This window comes from Quercus lobata, chromosome 6 (genome assembly GCF_001633185.2).
Source record: "Quercus lobata isolate SW786 chromosome 6, ValleyOak3.0 Primary Assembly, whole genome shotgun sequence".
In the NCBI taxonomy this organism is placed as follows: Eukaryota; Viridiplantae; Streptophyta; class Magnoliopsida; order Fagales; family Fagaceae; genus Quercus; species Quercus lobata.
This window is the reverse complement of record NC_044909.1, coordinates 8,149,308-8,172,325: the sequence shown is the minus strand read 5'-3', so window position 1 is coordinate 8,172,325 and position 23,018 is coordinate 8,149,308. Positions and strand designations below refer to the sequence as shown.

General features: G+C 34.6%; 3 protein-coding genes across 3 annotated transcripts; all 3 read right to left on the bottom strand.

Moving 5' to 3' along the window:
• Positions 1–12,216: 12,216 nt before the first annotated feature.
• On the bottom strand, positions 12,217–12,678 carry LOC115949763 (transcription termination factor MTERF15, mitochondrial-like). Its single transcript, XM_031067046.1, has one exon. The coding sequence runs from the start codon at positions 12,676–12,678 to the stop codon at positions 12,217–12,219; it is 462 nt and encodes a 153-aa protein (XP_030922906.1).
• Positions 12,674–14,478, bottom strand: LOC115949762. The gene is made up of 3 exons (XM_031067045.1): positions 14,473–14,478; positions 13,388–13,593; positions 12,674–13,272 (listed from the first exon to the last, which is right to left on the bottom strand). The coding sequence occupies exons 1-3, from the start codon at positions 14,476–14,478 to the stop codon at positions 12,693–12,695; spliced, it is 792 nt and encodes a 263-aa protein (XP_030922905.1). The 3' UTR covers positions 12,674–12,692.
• Positions 14,479–19,316: 4,838 nt separating this feature from the next.
• On the bottom strand, positions 19,317–22,890 carry LOC115950545 (protein FAR1-RELATED SEQUENCE 9-like). The gene is made up of 3 exons (XM_031067734.1): positions 22,756–22,890; positions 20,160–22,342; positions 19,317–20,065 (listed from the first exon to the last, which is right to left on the bottom strand). Exons 2-3 carry the CDS (start codon positions 20,784–20,786, stop codon positions 19,946–19,948), a joined length of 747 nt encoding a protein of 248 aa, XP_030923594.1. The 5' UTR covers positions 20,787–22,342; positions 22,756–22,890; the 3' UTR covers positions 19,317–19,945.
• Between the last annotated feature and the right edge of the window lie 128 nt (positions 22,891–23,018).

The following is a 23,018-nucleotide window of genomic DNA, read 5'->3' as shown; positions in this document are numbered from 1 at the left end:
CAACTATTCTCCCAAGTCCAATTCAAATATTCTCCCAAGCCCGGCTTTAGTTTTAGGCCTTATCACCTTATGTACTCCAAATAAAACAAGCTGGCCCGCTCAAGTCCAAACACAAAAAACAAAACTTCACTTTCTCTTCATCTCAAAAAATCCATCCACTGACCCACGGAATCCCTTTCTTTACTTCTTATTCTTTTGTTTTGTCTTCTTTGATACACTTTCATTTCCACTGGTACCGTTGCCTACCTACTAGCCCCCAAAACTCCAGTCCTCTGTACTCACAGTTCGAAAAAAAAAAAATATATCTTGACCAATTTTTTCTTTCTTCATCAGCTTTAGTTTTGGAACTTGGTGACTGGTGAGTTTTCTTCTCTTTTTTAAGCATTAGACATTCATCTCTTTTTAGTGTCTTTTTTTTTTATTTTCTCAACTATCTACACCTAAATATTCACATGCTCTTTATATTTTCATAAATTTTTAGAGAAATACATGATTGAAGGTATGGAGAGATTGTTTGTGATGAGTCTTGAAGGGAAGATCTAAAGTTGGAGACAGTCAGGCAGAGGCAGTAGGCATTGCCACACGGATGACCAATCTTTGCACTTTGTGAAGACAAAATTTCTAAGGTAAAATTGTTATGATTTATTACCTATTTTTGATTTGTTAGATATCATATAGCTGTGAATGTAGCTGTGGATGTTGTTAAATTGTTTGGTTTATGTTGTGTACCAATACTTGTGTGTTTAATTTTTTTTTTTTTTTTGAGGGCTTATTATTAATTAAAGCCGTATTAAAAATGGATTGTATGTTTAAATTATAGTGGAAATTTTGTTTTTTCTTGAGTATGAATAACATCCTAAGTAAAAATTTCTAATTAAAATTTTATTTTTTAAACTTCTTTTCAAGTTAATTTTTGAGTCATATTCTGAAAACTAAAAGAATTATAAGCAAACGAAAAACAATTGATGCATTCTTTAAGAAAAAAGATGTTGGCAATTCAAAAATTAAGACACCTATGGCTGTAGAAACAAATGTTGATATTTCAATGCCTGATGAACACCCTGACCCCTCCAAATGTTCAAGAATTCAATCTGAAGAGATAGATCGTGATCCAGGATCACATAAACAAATATGTGAATTCCCTATCAACAAACAAGATGAAATCCAACGAGCTTATCTCAAAGAAGGTCCATATCAACCTAAAAATATAGACTATCCATACAACGATGATACTTATTGTCGTCGGTTTCAACCTTCATGATTCGAATTGGCCCCCCCATGTAAAAATTCCTGGCTACGCCCCTGGCTTTGTGGAGCCTAGTTTTGTTTGATCTGGTTTGACGACTTGACCCAACCTGAATAATATTACGTGGTTTTTAATGGGAGATTTACTGAGACTTAGTCTATGGTTTTTTGGGCCCATCTCATATATATAAACCGACTTTGCCGTGATTAGGGTTTTTAAGATTGTAGGTTGTTGTTGCCGCATTCTAGAGGGTGAGAGAAAAAGGTATTGTAGCCACAATTTTTGTACTCGGTATTCTTCCCTGATAATAGTGAAATCCCTGCAACTCCGTAAACGTAGTCAAATTGCTGAACCACGTAAATACTATATTGTGCGTGTGATTGTTCTTCTTTGACGTGTGTTTTCTCTATTTTTTGTTTCTCACATGTTGGGATTTTGGTTAAATTTCCTTCAAGAGTAAGTTTCAATCCCAAAGGGTGTAATTGGATCAAGTAACTCAACTCAAGTGAAATGTGACAAATAATGTGAGCACTCCACAACTGCTTCATCTAATTCTTTGCCTCATGTTTATCAATATATTCATTGATCATTCTGGAAAATTCAATTTTCTCTTGTATAGCTGTAACAATTCAGAAGCTTCCTTCTCATAAGGCATCACAAACTTCTTCAGGAACAACTCTTCCGCACACCCAAACACTGTAGGCAAGTAGAAATCCTTCTTGACCAAACCTTCTGATTGCAAAACTTGAATAACTGAAGCCCTTGGAATAAGTCGCTTCTCCAAGCTATAAGTAAGCAGTCCCGGGCATTTGACAATTAAGGAAGGCTCCAAACCCATCTTGTTGATGAAAAATCCCATTACCCGCATAATCTTATCCTCAGATGCCGTAATACAATGTGGGCTTCTTCCAAAAGCAACAAGAATCTCTTCCTCAGACAAACCCCACCTCTTATAAGCACTGACCTTCCTCTCCCATGTGGATTTATTCATACCCCTCATTCCAAAAATAGCTTGAATACCATCTTTGGCAATTTCAAGATGAGGTTGAAATTCCCCACCTTTGCCAAGAGATGGTGCAACTTCAGTCTCCATAAATGGACTAACTAGAGCCTTAGAAATGACTCTTTTCTATGCTTAGTAAAAGAATGATTTGGCATTTGTCAGAAGACTCTCTCCCTATTCTTGCTTCTTTTGTATGAGTTCAGCTTCAATCATGGGGAAAATAAAATGCTTAATAGCACCCTTGAACAAAAGATACAGCAAGTTATGAAACAAAGGGATCAAGTAACACTACACTAACGGGTAAATAAAAAGCATTTATGTTCCTTTGCATAACATTTTACAATAGCTGTTGCATCCACAGTTCCCTCCCTCACACTAATTCATTGGCATGAAAGTTCAACTTCACTGCATATGGCTTCAACGGCCAAGGAGCTTACTCATTGCAGTTCACACATTTCTGCAGAAACAACTTTCAGAATCCTCAAAAAGATAAGTCAGATTTGTGATGGATGACAGTAATTGCAAACAATAGCCTTGTGAATTGTGATGGTTCTCTTCTCCAAGCTTAATTAGAGAAAACAAGCACCAGGCATTTTGCAACAGTTTGGAATTTGGATCAGTTGCAACCTGGACCTGATTTAGAGTAAGTTCAATACCAAACAGTGCAAATGGATCAAGTAATTGAGCTTGAATGATCAGATTTCAATATATAGATTCAATAGCTAAGAAATTTGCTCCAAATAACTTGTTCTGCGTTTTGAGACTTTTGGTCAAGAGGAACTTTTAGAGTGACTTGTTTGTTTGAGAATCCCGAAAACGTATTCCTGCATAAGTTAACTCCAAACAAGGGAAACTTGATTCATGATGTGGGCTATAACTGCTTCATCTCAGTCTTATATATATTCTTTTGGTCAAGAGGAACTTTTAGAGTGACTTGTTTGTTTGAGAATCCCGAAAACGTATTCCTTGCATAAGTTAAGCTCTTAGCTATTGAATCTATATATTGAAATCTGATCATTCAAGCTCAATTACTTGATCCATTTGCACTGTTTGGTATTGAACTTACTCTAAATCAGGTGTTGCAACTGATCCAAATTCCAAACTGTTGCAAAATGCTGCTTCATCTCACTCCTTGTCTTATATATATTCTATTTTGTAGTCATCTTTGAAAAATCCAATTTTCCCTTGTATAGCTTCAACAGGTCAGACACCTTGTCCATATATGGTGTCACAAACTTCTGAAGGAATGAGTTCTCAGAAGAACTAAACACTCTAGCTAAGTGTATATTCTTCTTGATCAAACCTTTTGATTGCAAAACTTCAATAACCGAAGCCCTTGGAATAAGCCGCTTCTCCAAGCTATAAATAATGAGTATCGGGCTATGAAGCACGGGTGCGTTTCGGGACTCGGGTGCGGGTGCGGGTGCGGGTGCGGGACTCGGCAATTTTTGAAAAAGGTGGGTGCGGGTGCGGCAGGACTCGGCGATTAAAAAATTATTAAAAATATTTTTATAATATATGTTTAATATATTGCTAAGCATACTTTTACTTTTTCACATTATATAAACAAATATTTTACTAATAATTTATAAACAAATATTTTACTAATATTTAACCAAATATTTATAAACAAATATTTAACCAAATATTTATAAACAAATATTTAACCAAATATTTATAAACAAATATTTAACCAAATATTTATAAACAAATATTTAACCAAATATTTATAAACAAATATTTAACCAAATATTTATAAACAAATATTTTACTAAATATTTATAAACAAATATTTATAAACAAATATTTTACTAATATTTATAAACAAATATTTTACTAATAGTTTATAAACGGTGCGTTTGCACTTTTTTTTTTTTTTTTTTTTTGAATTTCAGCCTGACTCGGCCGTTTCGGCCGATACAGGCCGATACGTACCGAGTCGGCCCGATATTGGCCGCGACGGCGCCGATTTCGGCCGCGTCGGCGCCGATTTTGGCCGCGTTGGCCCGAGTCGGGATCCACCACGTGGCGCGAAGCAGCACGACGCGGGACGGACGCGCGGTCTGCGGCGTCCCTCCCGCGTCGGACACGGGTGCGCCGGCCTGGGAGCCGCGTCCGTGCATCCTTGGTATCGAGCGATTGACAATAAAGGAAGTCTCGAAACCCATCTTGTTGACGTAAAAATCCATAACCTGCATAATCTTATCCTCAGATGCGATAATACAGCTGGGGCACTTTCTGAATGCTGCAAGAATCTCTTCTTGAGACAAATCCCACCTCTTATAAACGTTGACCTTCCTCTCCCATGTGGATTTATTCATTCCCACCATTGCAAAAACAGCTTGAATAAAAGAAATCTTCAAAGGATTGAATCCCATTTCCTTGTTTCTCCACAATCTCTTTAAATCGAACTGGATTTGTCACAGCAATGCTTCTGTTTAAGTAAGGAACTTATATGCGATTCAGGAACTCCAATTTCTCGCAGAAGATTGACATTTGGAAGCACACAATTGGTAAATCTACCCACGGGAATAACCCAAAAACGTATAATCGCGTTAATAATGTCCTCATTGGTTCCAAAAAAATTCTTAAGGAAAGAAAAAGATGGGATTATGTGGTTTTTCAAGCTTCGTCGCAATATTTGTGGATTTCTAGATAAGACTGTAGCAATGTCAGAGCTCGTAAAGGCTTTGGACTGGAAAAACTCCAATTTGGGCAGAAGGGTCTTGTGAGGATTTGATAGCAGCACAGTAGGGAATGCTCTGATGATATTTGAGATTTGGGTTCGTGAGAAACCATATTTCTTGAAAATGCTAATAACCAAGTCAGCTCTATCTGGGGTTTCAAAATTAACATTTTCGGAGACTGTTAGAGCAGTTTCCAGTGAGAACCCACATGAGTTTATGAGGTATGAGACCTTGAATGAGTGTTGATTTGAAGTGCTTGAAATGTATCTAACAGATTTGAACCATAAAAACGCTAGGTGGGTTTCAACAGTGTGAAATTTCTGAGGGGCCCTAATGGTACAACAAGAAGTACAATGGTGAACAGCATTATAGAGAAAATTCAACATACTGTAACTAATATAATGAGCAGTGCTGGAAGAAAAACTCACCCACTCTATGAGTCCATTTTTTGAAGAAAATCTCCGCTGTGAATAAATGAGCAAGGTTCCGAAACTTTAGCGGGAGGGTATCTCTACCTCTCAGTCACAGACAACCAAAAGCCAAAGGCCGGAGCTTCGTTTAAAACCCTTGGACAATCGAGTAGTAGTGGTCCTAGTTACAGATTTTACATTGGCTGAGAGAGCGAGAGAAAGAGTCTGCGGCTGATAGAGAGTGGGAGAGGCAAGGAAATCGAAATCGAGCTAGTTGAAAGGTAAGAAGAGTGTGACTGATAAATGGTCTTTTTGTTTATTTTTTGTTTGTTTGTGTTTTTTTTTTTTTTTTAGTTTTCACCGTGTATCTTCAAAAATCACTGGCCCAGTTAGTTTTTGTCCTTTTGTTTTGTTTTGTTTGTTTATTTATTTTTTATTTTTAAATCTGGATAAATTATAACTTACTCACTTGTTTTTAGTTATTTATATTTGATTTGAAATTTGACATTTTACCTACTTGAGGTTAGCTCAATTAGAATTTTGTAATCCATCTCCGTTAAAAACATAACTAAATATATAATTTTGTTTCACTTTTATGTCTTACTTCTTCAAAAACATATAAATATAAATATATATATATATATATAAATTCAAGATGAAATAATATCAAAAATAATCTAAGAGGACAATTGTATTATAGGATTTCAAACTACATGTAGGTAACTTAAATTTTGGTCAAACCTCAAGTGGGACAAAGTGTCAAATTTCAAACCATGGATAGACAATTTAAATTTCGGTAAAACCACAGATGGGTAAGTTGTAATTTGCCCTTAAATCTATTATATTATAGAAATCTCATAGGAGAGAACATGAAGTTCAACCATGTAACGCATTTTTTTAGATTTCTTTATTTAGGTTTACATATTAATAGTTGGTTCCAATTAGTTCAATTGATAAAGTCTCTGATAATTGAATAAGAAATTTAGAATTCAATCCCCGCCTACACAAAAAACCGATTGAGAATTAACTAATGGAGTAAATATATATATATATATATATATATATATATAAATTGAATGTAGTTAATTAGTTATACATCAATTATTTATATTTAACTTATCAAAAAAAAATTATATTAGAAGAATTTAAATAATTATTTCTTTTGCTATCAACACATTGCCATTGGGCCTCACTAATACACCATAATTACACTTTTGCCACTAAAACTCAAAATTTATGATTTGGAAGCTCCAAATATTGTTCTCAATTTCATCACTCAAAATCAACTTTTTTGAGTTTTGAGTAATGAGAACATGACTCAAAAATTATGCCAAACAATCATTTCTTGCATGGGTCGAACATATTTTAGGTTTTGGGTGATGAAAATTAAATTATATAACTCAGTTTTCATCAATCCGAATACTCATTTTGACAAAAATTGACACAAAAGCCATAAAAAAAATTAAATATTTGTGAATTCACTAAAATTAGTCCTAACCATTTAGATTTCATAACTTCTTTTAGTGATATTATATATGTAGGGACACATTTTGCAGCCCAAGTCCAAGGTGTATGGAATCTTGGATCAGTGAGCCCAGTATAATAAATTTGTAGAGAGTGGGTCAAAGAGTTAGGCTTTAATGCATGGATAACAGTTAATATGGTGTTCATGACAATCAAATAGAAATGAACTGAGTTTATCAAAGAAAGTTTGTTTTCGGCACAATCTGAGGAGCTTTGTTCTAGTTAATATTGAATGATAATGGTTACAGGAGTTCTTGAGATTGCTACAGTACTTTCTTTGTTAATCCTAGGATCCTCTCTCCATGGTGGGTTTCTCCTATTGATTATCTAAGCTTATACTTGGTCTTCCACTTGTTGATTATCCAAGCCTATACTTGAGTCCCTGTCCCATCAGACACTCTTTCTAGCATTATGTGAGTTGTGGTAACCGAGATAACACTGTTCAGGGGTCTTGTCTACATAAATGTGGTGTTAGCAGCTTTCCCTTAGATATTCCTGAGTTCTTATCCTTTAGAACTTCTTTGAAGGTCATTCTGACTATTTAAGACTTATATCTGACAATGCTTTAGCTGGTCCGAGGAGATATTCCTCCTCGAACTCGAACTACCACGCTCTTGGCCAAAGCCCCACGCCCCATTGTATGATTTTGGGCCCATGACCCCACAATATATATAACCAATATTGTAGTATTTATTCTATGTAATTAAAAATATTACTAATATGATATAAACATATTTTTTATATTAATTATTTAAGTAGAATGAAATTTTGATACTAGTTTTCTAAGATTTATATTATAAAAAATTGATTAGAAATATGGTACTCTTGCACAAATTTAGTTAGTTTTGCTATCTTGGAAACAAGGTCCAATAAAAGAAAAAATAATAATAACAAACAATCAAGAATGTAAAAACAATTCTATATATATAGACGGATTCAAGTTAGTGAAGTTACGCTTGGTGTAATTTTACATAAGTTACACATTTTATCTATTATAGATCTCTAAACAATCTAATGGTTCCAAAAAAAAAAAAAAAAAACCATTTTACTTAATTAATATAACATGTTTTAGTGTTCTCTTTTATTTATTACAATAAATTATGAAATTCTATTCTATTTTAGTATTTTCTCCCTATTGATGAACAAGTGAAAAAAAAAAAAAAAAAAAACTCATGTTTTCTCAACCCGTGGCTTATTCTTGCCATACTTAAAAGAAGAGTAATGCTAAAAATACAAACAATTTTACAAATTTTTTACAAAGTGTTGATATGGCTTGGTCCACATTAGCTTTTAAAAACAATTATTGAAGGATATTTGTATTTTGGTTTATCAAAATGATATTTGCATTTTTGTTAGTAGGCATGAAATTGGTTTATCTATATCAGTTACAATATCATGTAATTTTCAAAATTTTAAACACATACAGTATGATCAAATGATTACACCTCTCTTATTGTCTTTCTGATTTGTTTATAAAATAGAACACTAAATATTTCAATTTTTTAGAAGTAAATTATTGAAATATTGGAGGAAACTAACAAAATATACCGCATATCGTGCGAAAACTTGGCTAGTATGTTGGAATTATGAGACATGTTAGTTGTTTTCATGTGTAGATAGAAAGCGTTGTAGGGGCCTTTTTTGTATATGGTATATTGGGCTGCCTCCTGCGGTAATGGGCTGGGTTACCTCCTACGGTGATGGGCCCTAGTGTTTCTGAGTAAGGGAGCTGGGGCCGGTCCAATTGTAACTCAACTTGGGCTGGTTTGTGCACAAACTTATGCCTTGTCTAACAGGAGCAAATTTACGGCAAGCAGAACTGTTGTAGACGAGTTACGGCAGACAGATATAATAATGACTAAAACAGAGTACTTTGACTTATTTAAATAAATGGCTATGTATTCCCTGCTAATAAAGCATGATTACAGTCATAATGATATCAATTACAGAGAAAAAATGAAGAAAATAATGCTGACTAATTTAAATGGGCATAAATTAAGTTTTAAGCTTAGTCTGCCGTAGCAAAACCAAAGAGGAGAGAACGCCTCTTCTTAATACAAATAATCCCCCAGGAAAAAGATCCTGCCATGGGGATTAATGGTTTTGAGGGAGTCGAACCTGAATGGTTATTGCCCAAAAAGAAAGAGTCATTGTTTGCGTTTTGGAAGAAAGTAAGATTTGAAGGGGGAGAGAGGGAAACCGATCTATTGGTGTATGCCCATTGAACTAACTCTCCTTTTTTCTTAGTTTCCTTTCTTTTCTTCTCTGTTTTCTTTCTTTTCTTTTTTCTTTTCTTTTTGCTCTTTTTTGTTTTCTTTTCACTCTGTAAAAAAAAAATATACTCTGTTTTTCCATCCCCTTTACAGGGCACGGCAAAAGCCTTTTTATAGCACCTGCCGTGACTAGTGTTTTACCGTCTTGCCTCTTAACCACCTTTGTCTGGTCTGGGCGTACTTGCCGACCACCAAGACTGTGCGACATCCACCTTTGCCAGACAGAGGCAGGTTTGTTTTGTTCCTCTGTATACCGTAACATTTCTTCCTGCCACGGTATTAATGCTTTCTCTCTCTACTCTCAGAGCATGCACCCAATGGTTCCCCCCTCAAACTTGCCTCTTTTGGGTGGTCTATCATCCCAGTAGTACGTACCTCCCAAAAGAGGCTTGGGCAAGAGCCACAAATAGATCTTTTCCCCTCTCCCCACCACCAAACCATACCCTCTTTACCTTTTACCTCTGGCCCATGGCCCCACCATATCCTATATTGGCTGGGTACAGGCTGGTGGTGTCTGGGGCCTTGCGCGTGCTTCCCTTTCAAATTTGTCTAAAATTCTGCCTGCTGCTCATGCATCTGCCGCTACCGGAGGCTCTCCGTCTGCGTTTCCTGGCCTTTCATATGGGCTTTCCTTTGGTTTTTCGCTCCATTCAGGAGCTGGACTTCATATGATGATGGGCCTTACATTTCTTTGGCCTACTTTTGATTTTCTTTATTGCCTGTCACGTTGAATTGTTATTTTTGGCGTAATAACTTAATCCTGCTGGACCTCTTTTTTGGGCCAACCATTTATCCATTTTCTCAGTGGCCTGTCATGGGCACTGTTTTACTTTTACTCATAGGCTCCTATGTCCCTTTGAGCTTTCCTTTGGACATCCATGGCCCGATTGCTTTCTTTGGGTTTCCTCGACCTGTTTGCTAATTCCACACTCTCATGAGCTTTTTACTAACTTCATTGGGTTTCCCCGGCCCAATAACCTTATCCTTATCTTTGGAGTTCATGAGTCTGCCATAAACCCCTTACTCTCTTAGTTTGCATTACTTTGGGCCTGCGGTGGCTCTTTCTCACTTTTCTACCTCATACTTTGCCCATGGGATGCTATTTATTTCTTTCCTGGCTTTTTTGAGCCCGCTTGCCTCTTCAAGACCCATTTATTATTTGTTGGGCCTGTGATCCATTATTCCTGCCGCTTGGGCCTAATGAGTTTTTTGCTATTTATCTTGTCAATTCTTTGTGGCCCTCATTATTGGGTTTTTCTGTCTGCCTGGGCTTCCACAAATGGCCCTCAACAAGCGTTCTTTCACACCTTATTGATGTACTCTTAGCCAACTTTGGCTGATTCCTTTTTATAATAGTATATGTTATTTCTTCTATAAAAAAAGTCTTAGAATTAAGGTTAAGTGATTAAATTTATCATTTTCAAGTTTTTAGAAGAATAAGTAATTAAAATAAACGCTCAAATGAGGAGTGATAGGATTTTATTTGTATAGTTATTTTTTATTTATTAGTTATATGTATAATTTGTATAGTTTTGACAACTGAGATCTTGGTTTTTGTGATAATTGGGGTTATAAATGCGCTAAGCCAAGTATTAAAGGTTGAAAATTGTTAATTTAATTTAATTTTGAGTGTGAGTTAAGTTTGATTTCATCAACAAACAATTACTTTTTTAAATTTGGATTATTTTCTTATCAAACATTAATATTAAAGTTTTTTACTCTTTCACAAATATATGATAATAATTAATAAAAAAATTATAGTAATTAATAAGTCATATTATTTGAATTATTAGATAGATTGATTGCCATTTAAGAATTTACAAAAATTAGATTCACCTACTTGTATTGTTAAAAACTATATATAATCTTTACAATGAAATGAACTATCTATATTATTGATAAATTATGAATAATATGGAAATTTTATTTACAAACTTAAACAATCAAATACTAAGTCTAAATTAATATATTTTTTAACATGAATACTTATAAACATAATAATATTATATGTATTTAAATTGAGCCTTATACTCACGAACATGTTCACAAAGACAAACAATTTATAATCTATTCTTGTTTAATAGTCGAGTTTAAACTTGTTCTTAGGCTTGACTTGTTTCTTATAAATAAATAAATAAAAGAAAAAAAAGTAGATAAGTATTTTCTTGAACTGAGCTACAATTGCTCAATAAACAACTTGATTCACCTCATGAAGATTCTAAAATAATTCTTGGTAAACTCGGTAAAAAGGTCAGTCTAAAACATATCATAAACAAACAATTTTCTCCATAATCTGACAAACAAGTAATATGCAAATTACAATGAATCTAAAGGTGCTACAAAATGTGGTGTACAACAAAATAAGAAAAATTTACGTCCCTTCATGCGTCACCCATTTTACGACTCTGCAGAAATAACTTTGCCGGATCCTCAAAAAGATAAATCAGCTTTTTTTTTTTTTTTTTTAGTAAAAAAAAAGAGCGCAACCAAACCTATCGTTGGCAGAAATTGCATAACAAACGCCCTTAAGATGGTTCTCTTCTCCAAGCTCAGTGAAACAAACACCAAGCACTTGGCAACAGTTTGGATTGGATCAGCTGCAACCTTGGACCTGATTTGAAGTAAGTTCAATACCAAACAGTGCAATGGAAACAAGTAATTGCTTGGTTAGCTTGAGAGATCCAATTTCACTTTATAGATTCAATAGTTAAGAAGTTTGCTCCAAATAATTTGTGAGTTTATACAAGAATAAGTTTTCAGGATTCTCAAACGAACAAGTCACTCTAAAAGTTCCTCTTGACCAAAAGTCTCAGTAACAGAAATTGAATAAGATAAGACCATGGAATGATTCTATTCTTTAAGCACAGGCTAACAGTGAAAAAGGACCTGGGGTTTAGCAAGATATTGGAATTTTAATTAGTGGCACTCTGGACTTGAACTAAAGCAAGATTAATATTAACGGATTCTAATGGATAAAATAACTCAAAACAAAGGAAACTTGATCCTTAATGTGGGCTATAACAGTATAACTACTTCATATCACTCCTTACTTGATACATATCCTATTCTGTAGTCATTCTGAGAAAACCAATCTTTCCTTGTATAACTGCAACAATTCAGAAGCTTCCTTCTCATAAGGCATCACAAACTTCTGCAGAAACAACTCCTCTGCATCCTCAAACACAGCAGGCAAGTAAAACAATTTCTTAATCAAACCCTTCGATTGCAAAACTTGAATAACCGAAGCCCTTGGAATAAGTCGCTTCTCCAAGCTAAGAGTAAGGAGGTTTGGGCGCTTGACAATAAGGGAAGCCTCCAAGCCCATTTTGTTGACCAAAAAATCCATCACCCGCATAATCTTATCCTCAGATGCCATAATACAATGTGGGCTCCTTCCAAATGCTACAAGAATCTCTTCCTCAGACAAACCCCACCTCTTATAAGCATTGACCTTCCTCTCCCATGTGGATTTTTTCATTCCCCTCATTGCAAAAATAGCCAAAATAAAACTCAACCCCAAAGGATTGAATCCCATTTCCTTGACTTCCTCTACAATCTCTTTAAATCGAATAGCACCTGCCGTAATAAGTCTAGGACATTTTTAATCAAGGCACATATATTTGATTCAGGAACTCCATTTTCTCGCAGAAGATTGATATTAGGAACCACATGAGTGTCGAGTTTAACCGTGAGAATTCCCGGAGAACGTCTAACAGCAGTAATAGTGTTCCCATCAGTTCCAAGAAAATTCTCAAGGAAAACATAAGAAGGGATTATGTGGTTTTTCAAGCTTCGTTTCAATATTGGTGAATTTCTAGATAAGACTGTGGCAATGTCAGAGGTTGTAAAGCCTTTGGAGTGGAAAAACTCGAATTTGGGCAAAAGGGTCTTGTGAGGATTTGATACCAGCACTCCTGGGTGATCTCTGATGACGTTTGCGATTTGGGATTGTGAGAAACCATGGTTCTTGAAAAAGCTAATGACCAAGTCTGCTTTACGTGGGTTTTCAAAATGAACATATTTGGAGGCTGATAGAGCAGCTTCTGGTGAGAACCCACATGAGTTTATGAGGTATGAGACAGTGAATGAGTGTTGATTTGAAGTTGAAGTGCTTGAAATGTATCTTAGTCTGCCAGATGATAATAATAACGCTATGTGGGTTTCAACAGTACAACTCCCATGGTGAATAGCTTTATAGAGAAAATTCAACATGTCATATAAGCGGTACTGGAAGAAAAACTCACCTACTGTATAGAGTCCGTTTCGGAAGAAGACCTCCGCTGTGGCTTGTGAGTGAATGAGCAAGATTCCCAAACTTTGCATTAGGGTTCTCTACTTCTCTCTCTTCTCTCCAAAGTGCACCGTTTTGATATCCTCTGTCCCAAAAATGTACCAGATTGTTTCGATTTGTCCAATCCAATGAAATACTTCGGTACGGTACCAGATTGTTCTGCTATACCATTTTGGGTTATTATTATTTTTATTATATAAAAAATAAAAGATTATTTGAGAACTAAAAATGTATAATATAATTTTTAGTCAAGGGTAAAGACTAAAGACACCTCCTAAGATTCAAATGATATCCCAAGCACATTTGTGATGTGTAACGGTTGAATCTCACTATTTCCTTTTTAAAAAAAAAAAAAAACTACTTATAAGATTTAGTCTAATGCCAAACATTACCAATCAGTCAAACACTTTGATTTTTTTGATAATTTGATATTTGGGAGGAAGAATTTAAGTCTTGAATGTTTTTGTTGCTAATAATACAAAATGACAATTGAGGTACAAAACTTTTGACCAATTATCTGTGATTTCAACAGGCCTTTGGTAAAGAATGAGAAGATTAGACCCCATCCCTTCTAGATATTTGGTATTCTTTAATATCTTGACATCCACTTCAGCTCTTGAGGTGCAAGAGATTATTTGTGTTCCATCTTGAAGTGAGTTAGGAATTGGGTCTATCATTTCAATTTTCAACAAACCTTTCGTAAAAAAATTTGTTGGGCCAATCACGGGTCTTGTGCATCCTATCTATTCATGGGTCAATTCATAGAGTTTTGCTCCCTCCTCTTGATTTCCACCAAGCCAGTTACAGGTTTTTGAGACTTAACGAGCCAATTGACTCCATAGTACCACCATGTATATTTGTGCTTTGGTTTCACAAATTGGATTTAGTTGTCGTCATTAATCAATGAGTTATGTTTATTATACACAAGCGTTTTAAACTGAAATTATGACTTCAAGTCACTTCACGATTTTAGTTTAAAATGTGCGTGTAAGTTTGTGTGTGTAAGAGTCATTTCCCTTAATCAAATGAGATAGTTACCTGCATTTCTCCCCCTCTCACCACCCCAGCAAAGAGAAACAAAAAAAACATAACATGGACATACGCATAGTTGTCAAATCGTGAATCGTATCGTGAATCGATTTTTAATTTTTTTGTATCGTGTATCGTATCGAATCATGTATCGTAAGATATATAAACACCTAATAAAATTATAAAATTATAAAATTATAAAATTATAAAATAATTATAGATATACATATATAAAAGATATATTCATTATAAATTCAAAATATATTCAACTAATGACCAATTTATCATTACTTATGTAATAAAATTTAACAAAGTTAACTAAATAAATCAAATTAACTTATATATGTTTATAACATGCACATTCAAATCGATTAAACTTAGAAGTAATACATGATATATGAACCAAAATAATAATATCTTTTCATCATCTTGTCTAATCAACTCCAAGTCAATGTTATCATCATGTTTAGCATGTTGCAAAATTATTTTTTCATAGACATTTTCTTTATTATTATCAACATTTACTTCTTCTTTTTTTGGTTTTTTTATTCTAATACTTTTTTCTTTATATTTTTTCTTGGCATTCTAGCTTTTTAGACTCAAAATAATAATAACAAAATAAAAAATAATTATATTTTCACTTAATACATTATTAATAACAAAGAAAATAGATTTGCACATTTGAAAGTGAGTGTTATGAGTATAGACTGTATAGTCTAAATTTTATAGAAGAAAGAGAAATGAGGAAAAAAACTCATAGACTTGCTATTTCATTAGACTCAATTAAGTTTCCCAATAATTTTGTGTTAACAAAGTCTAACAACTTGTTTAAATCAAATAAAATCACAAATTTTAACAAAAAAACTCATTTTAAACCCACATATCTATGTATCGTACGATACATATGATTCACCGATACGATACGATTCATACGATACGCACCTATGTATTGGACGATTCATGAGTACTTACGATACGAAACTTTTTGTATATGATACGATACTGACAACTATGGACATACGTACACACAAAGGGATGAACCTCACATTATGAGCAATCCAAATAGCAGCAATATTAGGGAAGAACTATGGCCCAACTAGCACCGTATAGAAGCTCCATAAATCAAAGGAGATGTTACACTTGTAAGAGGGTTCACTCACAAACATGAGAAAACAAAATACTCTCTTATAGAAAGGATTGCACTCCATATACAAGACCTCACAGCATATTCCATACAAAATAGGAGCGTGATACAATTACTTTTACTCAAACGGTATCTCCTTATCTTATAAGATTAAGATCTAAGGTGATGTTGTGACCCACCAAATGCCAGTGTAAGTTACCAACAAAATAAAAAAGAGAGACAAATTGAACAAACAATACACCACTGAGCTTCTACAAGAGTAACTACATAAAATTACAATAGCTGGGATCATTCAACACAATAAGAGCAATGGGAACAAGTAAACAGTCACATAAATTATAACAGGATGTAATTTTTTTTTTTTTTTAAATAAAGGATTTGAACATTAGACTAAAGCTAGTCCAAGAACAATGGGTTCAACCAACAAAATATGAGCAACATAAAACACTTGGATCCATGATTTAACAAATATAACAGCCGCACCCAAGGCTCTTCTCCTCTTTAACAATTGTCTGGATACGAGTTAGCACCTTATTTAGCACCTTACTTTTCTTAGAAACCACTAGCAGGATATATATCACTTGCTCAAGCACAAATAGCACTGTTTCTGTACACGGTAAATTATTAGCACAAATTCTTATCTGAACAACTCATAATACACTGTTTTGTTTTTACCTAAACTACTTCTGGATTGTGTTATAAATGACTTGTGTCACACTTTGTGTTAACAGCTGTAAGTCTTCTCTCTCTCAGCTACACTCAGACTTGGACTAAAGCAAGGAGAGGATGAAAAATTCAAAGGGATTTTAAGTAACAAATAAGGAAATGCAAACAGATTGGGTTTCACTGTGTAATCATTATGCATTTGCTGCATGATGCACATCCCTCTTAACTAGCTCCCACTTTTGTAAAATCCAAGTTCTATCTGTATACATTCTGCAGATGGGAGACTTCCTATTTAATAGTTCACAAACTTGAACAAGAACAGGTCTTCATCACCCTCTAACATAGTAGTCATACTGAAATCTCTATTACTAAAGCATTTGATACCAGAATTAGGATAAAACCAAAGCCCTTAAAATCACTCTCTTCTCTGAGCTGTAGGCTTTTAGCCTCAACCATAGACTCCCATACTCGTTCATTACATACTGTTACAGGTTGCTTGGCATGTCAGAGTTGATACAAGTCCATTTTCAAGTAAAACACAAAGTATTGTTCTAAAAGGATCTCAATTGTGCAGAATTTTTCACTCATAATAAAATTTAGCTGTATATAAAAGATGGGGTTGAAATTTAATTAAAGGGCAAAATGCCAACTTGCTAGCTGCACAGAACCTGCTAAGAGAGTTAAAATAACAACTGTCCAATTGAAAGTCAAAGTAAGATGTGATGGCAGAACATGGTCCAACTAGGCCTCATGATATATTAAGTGACTTGTAAACACAAATTTAAATCCCTCTCCCAACTTACAAGAAAGCTGGTAGCTGGATTTGTCCACTTGGTTGACATGAATTTGACTAAAGCCATTAAGATGAACAGCTTAGAAAGCAAGTATTTTTCCAATTATATTCTTCTGTAGAACAAAAGAAATCCATGTACTTTGTGCTGCTCTTTCTTGTAGCCATCTGTACATGCAGTGCATTCCAGATAGGTGCCATATAAGAGCTTTGCAAATCAAAACAATGTAAAAATTCTGCAAATCCTGAGAGAATTTGCTCACAAACATGCTAAACAAAATATTGTTATGTATGTTGGAATGCACACAATGTGTGAGACTTCACTATGGTATCAATATATAATCAGTATAACTAACTTGAACTAGCAATATCACAGTCTCAAGATTGCATGCACCAACACTGCAACACCATCAAGTAACACATGCAAAGAAAGATCACATAGAGCTAGATGCCCTTTTTATGGCAGCAAGACGAAAGAAATCAAATTTCAGTGACAAAAGTTCCACAGATAAATCATATTTTAGTTACAAAAGTTCAGCAATGGAACTAGTTGCAGGCTTATGCCCATGTATAAAGCAAGAACAGATCACAATAGCCTAGCAGATGATTATGCATCGCATTTTGGAACTCGAGTTTCAATGGTTAAACAAATTAAAGAGAACTCACATTACCAATAAAAAACTATGGACTAATTTCAATCTTGGAGCTCAACTAAAGCAAGTAATCCAACAAGCTATTCTCTTCTCATTTAGAAGAATCCAATTTTCCCCACTATAGCTTCAACAGATCAGAAGCTTCCCCATGAGGCATAACAAACTTCTGCATAAATGTCTTTTCAGAACAAACAAAACACGTATACATTTTAAAATCCTTCTTTACCAAACCTCTTAATAACAAAACTTGAAAAACCAAAACCCTAGTAATCAATCGCTTTTCCAAGTTCCGAGTATTTCATAATGAGGGAAGTCTCCATGCCCATCTTGTTGAAAAGAAAATCCATTACCCTCATAATCTTGTCTTTAACACCATCATACACCACAGATGCCTTCTAAATGCCAATGAAATCTCATGCTCAGCCTCAGACCAACCCCATTTCTTATAAACATCAACCTTCCTTTTCCACGTTGATTTGCTCATTGACCACAAAACATGTACTGCCTTGGCAAACTTCATCATCAAAAGGATTGAATCCTATTTCCTTTACTTTCTCCACAACCTCTCTAAACTGAACAGGATTGACCCTCAATGCTCATGGTTGTGCTTGGGGTTTTCCCACTCCGTGCTTGGATTCTTGCTGCCTTTGGATGTACTTATCTCAACAAGGAAAGTGATGGCAGAAAGATATCAAGGATGTTTGTTGAAATCATAAAAGAAGAACAAAAAGAGGTCCATGTTTCTGAACCAAGCCCTGTGCATTAATACTCATGCCAAATTAGGAAGACCGTTGAAGCAAAGAGGGAGCTAGTCCTCAATTACATGCTGGAAACAGGTGTAATTGTGCATGTGTTCGATTATACTGAGACTAAATAGAAGGTTCTAGATCAAGGCCCTTGGTCATTTAATACAACACAATTATTTTTGAAATGAGCTTGGACAGAAAGGGAGTCATCTGTGCCTACAAGTCGTAAAAGCTGAAGCTTCAGCTGTGGTTAGCTCACTTGTTTATCAAATTTGCTGGTCTATCAGACTGATAATTTTTCTAAGGACAGGCTTCCAGTTTAAAGAATTTCCATTGTGTAGCAGTGGAAGTAATGCTAATCAAAAGGTGGAAAAGTATTGCCATAGGAATGGTAGTTGTCTAGTAGATTGTTGGAAGGACCTTCAGATTTGTGGAGTGGTTTAGTTTCTATTTTATTTTTCGTTTCTCCTTCTCCTTCAGAAGCTATGAGGTTTTTCTGTCTTGGGGTGTTTTCTATTTATTCTTCATCGATCTAAACAAAAAGAATTGAAGGAAAAACTTAAAATTTAAAACTCCTTGATAGCAGTTAATGATTTTGTTCGCCATGTAATAGATACTTCTTGATTATAACCTTCTATGCACACCTTTAAAGATATTTGCGTTTACAATTATCAAATTAAAATATGAAAAGAATAACTTCAAGATTACCAACATTTCCGTTATAGGATTCATTTAGATTTAATTATTACAACTTGTCTTCACTTTTGGCACAAGTTGGGCTTTTACAATTTTTATATTGTCAAAGTGAAAGTTATTACATCTCACTTGTAAGTTTTAGCCCTTAGAGAAATATGCTTAGCAAGAGCTGTTGAGTAAAATAAAATTATTGGTAGAGGCTAGCTTTAACGCTCAACCAATGTTAAGCCAAGGGGTACGAACCACCTTGAGGATTCAAGGTGTTTGTCTCTAATCTAAGACCATTGACACAGATTCAAACACACCCTTGAGATGCAAAGACAGTTTCAATGAGCTAAGTAAGGGCATTACTGTTTCTGTGACTTTGGCAAGTTAGGACAGGATATTATCTCAGTTTGGCAAGCATCAAATAAAATTTATTCATAAATATTATAGCTTTCTGCCCCAAAAGAAGAAAAAGAAAATCTTGTTCAAATCTAGATTACAACCACCACAATTGTATTGGCCAAGAACAAAACTATTAGCAGCTTTTGTGACAAAACAAAAAAAGGTTGGTAAATGATCATTTGTGCCAAGAGTAGTAAAGGCCCTTTATGATCACCTAGCTACCAAAAACTTGTGTCTTGTCACATCACATGCAACATTTTGTCAAAACAATTGCAAATCTGAATTAAATAGACACACACACAAACACAAAAAGAAGAAGAAGAAGAAGTAAGTTTAATAACTTACTTAACAGTTGACAGTCAAAAATAGTCTCCAATTTCCGTCAAATAAACTTGTACTCTTAACTCCACCCGTTTTTGTCTCCAATCCCCATCCAAAAAAGTTGGTTTCTAAACCCAACCTGCTTAGAGTTGTTGCCAATATGGTGCTCTTCTTGGATAATATCAGAAGGTGATGAAACCTACAAATATGCCACCAAACATGTTTATGCATGGAGAGGGGGAGGAGGGGACTAACGCTTAGGTTGTAACAAAAAACATAAGGAATATATATACCTGATTTAAACCATATAAATCTTTTAAGTAGTGTCCAACAACACAATCTTGAGAACTTATATCCTTGTGGGAGTCAAATCCACTATTACCTTGTAATACATTTGCATGAATGGCTTCACCATGGACCTCTACGCGACCTTCCATACTATTAGAATAACATTTCTTTCTCATCTCTTGCAAATCTTTCAATAAATTTTCAAAACATCTTTTGGTATGTTCATACATCTTCTCACTCTTTTTTGCAAGTGTGGAAATTTCACGAAATTTATAACTCAAATGAGAGTAGTGCTTTTCTATCGATTCTTGAGTATTACCTTTAATATAAATGCCACAATAGTCCTTGATAGAACCAATCTTTGCATCTTTTGTCCACCTTTTCAATATATAATGGGCTGGAAGTCTCCTAATATTTTTCTTGTCAAGAACTTTCAAAGCATGGATGCATAGAATTCCTATGAAATTGAACTTCATGCAATTGCATTCCACAATAGTCGTTGAGGCTTCATATTTAACAAGGTGCTCTTGAGTTCTCTCCCTATATGTGACTTTGTATTCTTTGATAGTATCAGATTTATTAACCCAGTAAATTTTACAATCCCCCATCCTCAAATATTCATCTTGAAACATTGGGAATATTTATGGGGTGTAAAACTCTACAGCATGTCCCAACATCTCTAAATCAACTCGTAAAACAGGTTTTGTTCACCTCATTCTGAACTCTATTTGTAGTTCTTGATGTTGCTTATCAGCCAAAACTCTAGAGTATTGTTCTGAAAAAGGCACAAAATCAAGTTTAACATTCAAGTATTTCTTCAACGTGTTGTTCATCGACTCACTGCGTTGGGTGCTTTTCATATCAGCAGTGAACATATGCCGACCATATACCATAGCCCATTTCTCCTTCACATCAAATATCCCACCTAACCATTTATTATCAACAAGAGCATATTTCTCAAGCATATTATCCCATGCAACGAGCCATTCATCTTCATCTTCATCTTCATAACCATACACACAATCACTAAAATCATTTGCAAATTTTTGAAACGAATCAAATACATGACTTAGATGCATAGTGGCCTCCTGATAAATATGCCATACACATAAACGATGATTTGATTCAAGAAATACCTCAGCTATTGCTTTAGCCATTGTAACAAACTGATCTGTAAGTATAGTTCTTGGTTGCTTTCATGACATTGCACTCAAAAAAGTTTCAAACAACCATTTAAATGACTCTATTGTTTCACTATAAAGTAAAGTTGCACCAAAGATAATTGTTTGTTTATGATGATTAACCCCAACAAATGGAGCAAAGTGTCAACCGTATGTATTTTTCCGAGAAGTTGTGTCAAAACATATAACATCTCCAAAATGTCCATAATCAACTATTGATCTAGAATCAGCCCAAAAAATGTTCATGATTTGATTATTATCATCAAGTTGTATTGAATAAAAAAAAGATGGATCTTCTAATTACATCTTACAAAAGTATTCCATCACGGTATGACCATCTCCTTTCTTCAAAGCCGTCCTCCTCTCATTATGTACAGAATTCTTATAGTCAACATTCATAAACTCAAGATTTTCACCACCCCCTACTTCCATGCTCAATGAATCAATGGCTTGTGTAATTGATATTCCAGGCCTCTCTACATCATCTGTAATGGCTTTTTGAGCAGGTGCAATTTCTCTCTTTGATCTTGACATATGCTTTATTGGCAAAGAAGCAAGCTCGTGATTATGTTGTTCATGAAAAGAAACAACATCTAACATACCATCCTTTTGGAGTTGACAAGTCATTTGTGCTAAACAACCCACTCGTGATACTGGGCGGCGAAAAGATACTTGTTCTTGGCGTTTGTCAACACTTCGCTCACCCTCTTTTGAGCAACAAAATGTTCTCCTTTTAAGTTGTCCCTCTTTGCTCGCTTTACAAATTATTTCCTTACACTAAAGCCAATCCGTTGAGCATATTCTTTGTAAAATTCATAAGCGCTATCATCACAATCAAACTTCATGCCAACTTTTGGTACTTCTACATTTTGCTTGTCATGTCTACTCGGAGTGTTTGATCTGCTTGGACTTCCATGAGTAGGTTCTACTTGATCCTCCTCTTGTTGATCAACTATGACAACACTCAATTCATTTTCCAATTCAGAGCTTTTGCTAGAATCCATTATCTATAGTCAAGATAGCACATTCAATATTTAGAAACCAATAAAAAAAATAAAAAAAAAAAATAAAAATAAAAGAAGAGTACTCCAACTAACAGACAGCGTAATATATAAACAGTAAGAGCTTAACCCATCAAAAAATACTCTCAATACATTACTTACAAACACTAGAGATTTAGAATGTCTGAATCCACAAACCAAAAAAAGCACCCATTTAACTACCTGGGTTGCATATATTTTCGAAAATCAAGTCAAAATGAACAACAATATCAAAAACCCACATTCATAATCAAACATGACTCATTCACAAATTTTTTTTTTATGTAACTACAAAATAATTGAAAGAATCATAGTCAAAACTCAAAAGAATAAATCACAAGCCAATACATAACATATGAAAAGTTTTAATGGAAACCAACCTCGGAAAAAAAGGCTGATCTCTCTGTCTTCATCCATGAAAGGCTAATCTCCACACTATGAATGAGCAAAAACTCGAAACCCACAAACCAGTCCAAGGCAGAAACCCATGATAAATTCAAAAGCCCTCTTTTGGATTTTGGTTGTTTTGAACATTGTCTTTTGAAAGACATGAAAACTGCTATTTAAACAAATTTATGTACTGGACTTGGATCAGATGGGCTTGGCCATGATGGACCTTTCACTGACCCAAAAAAAATAATTA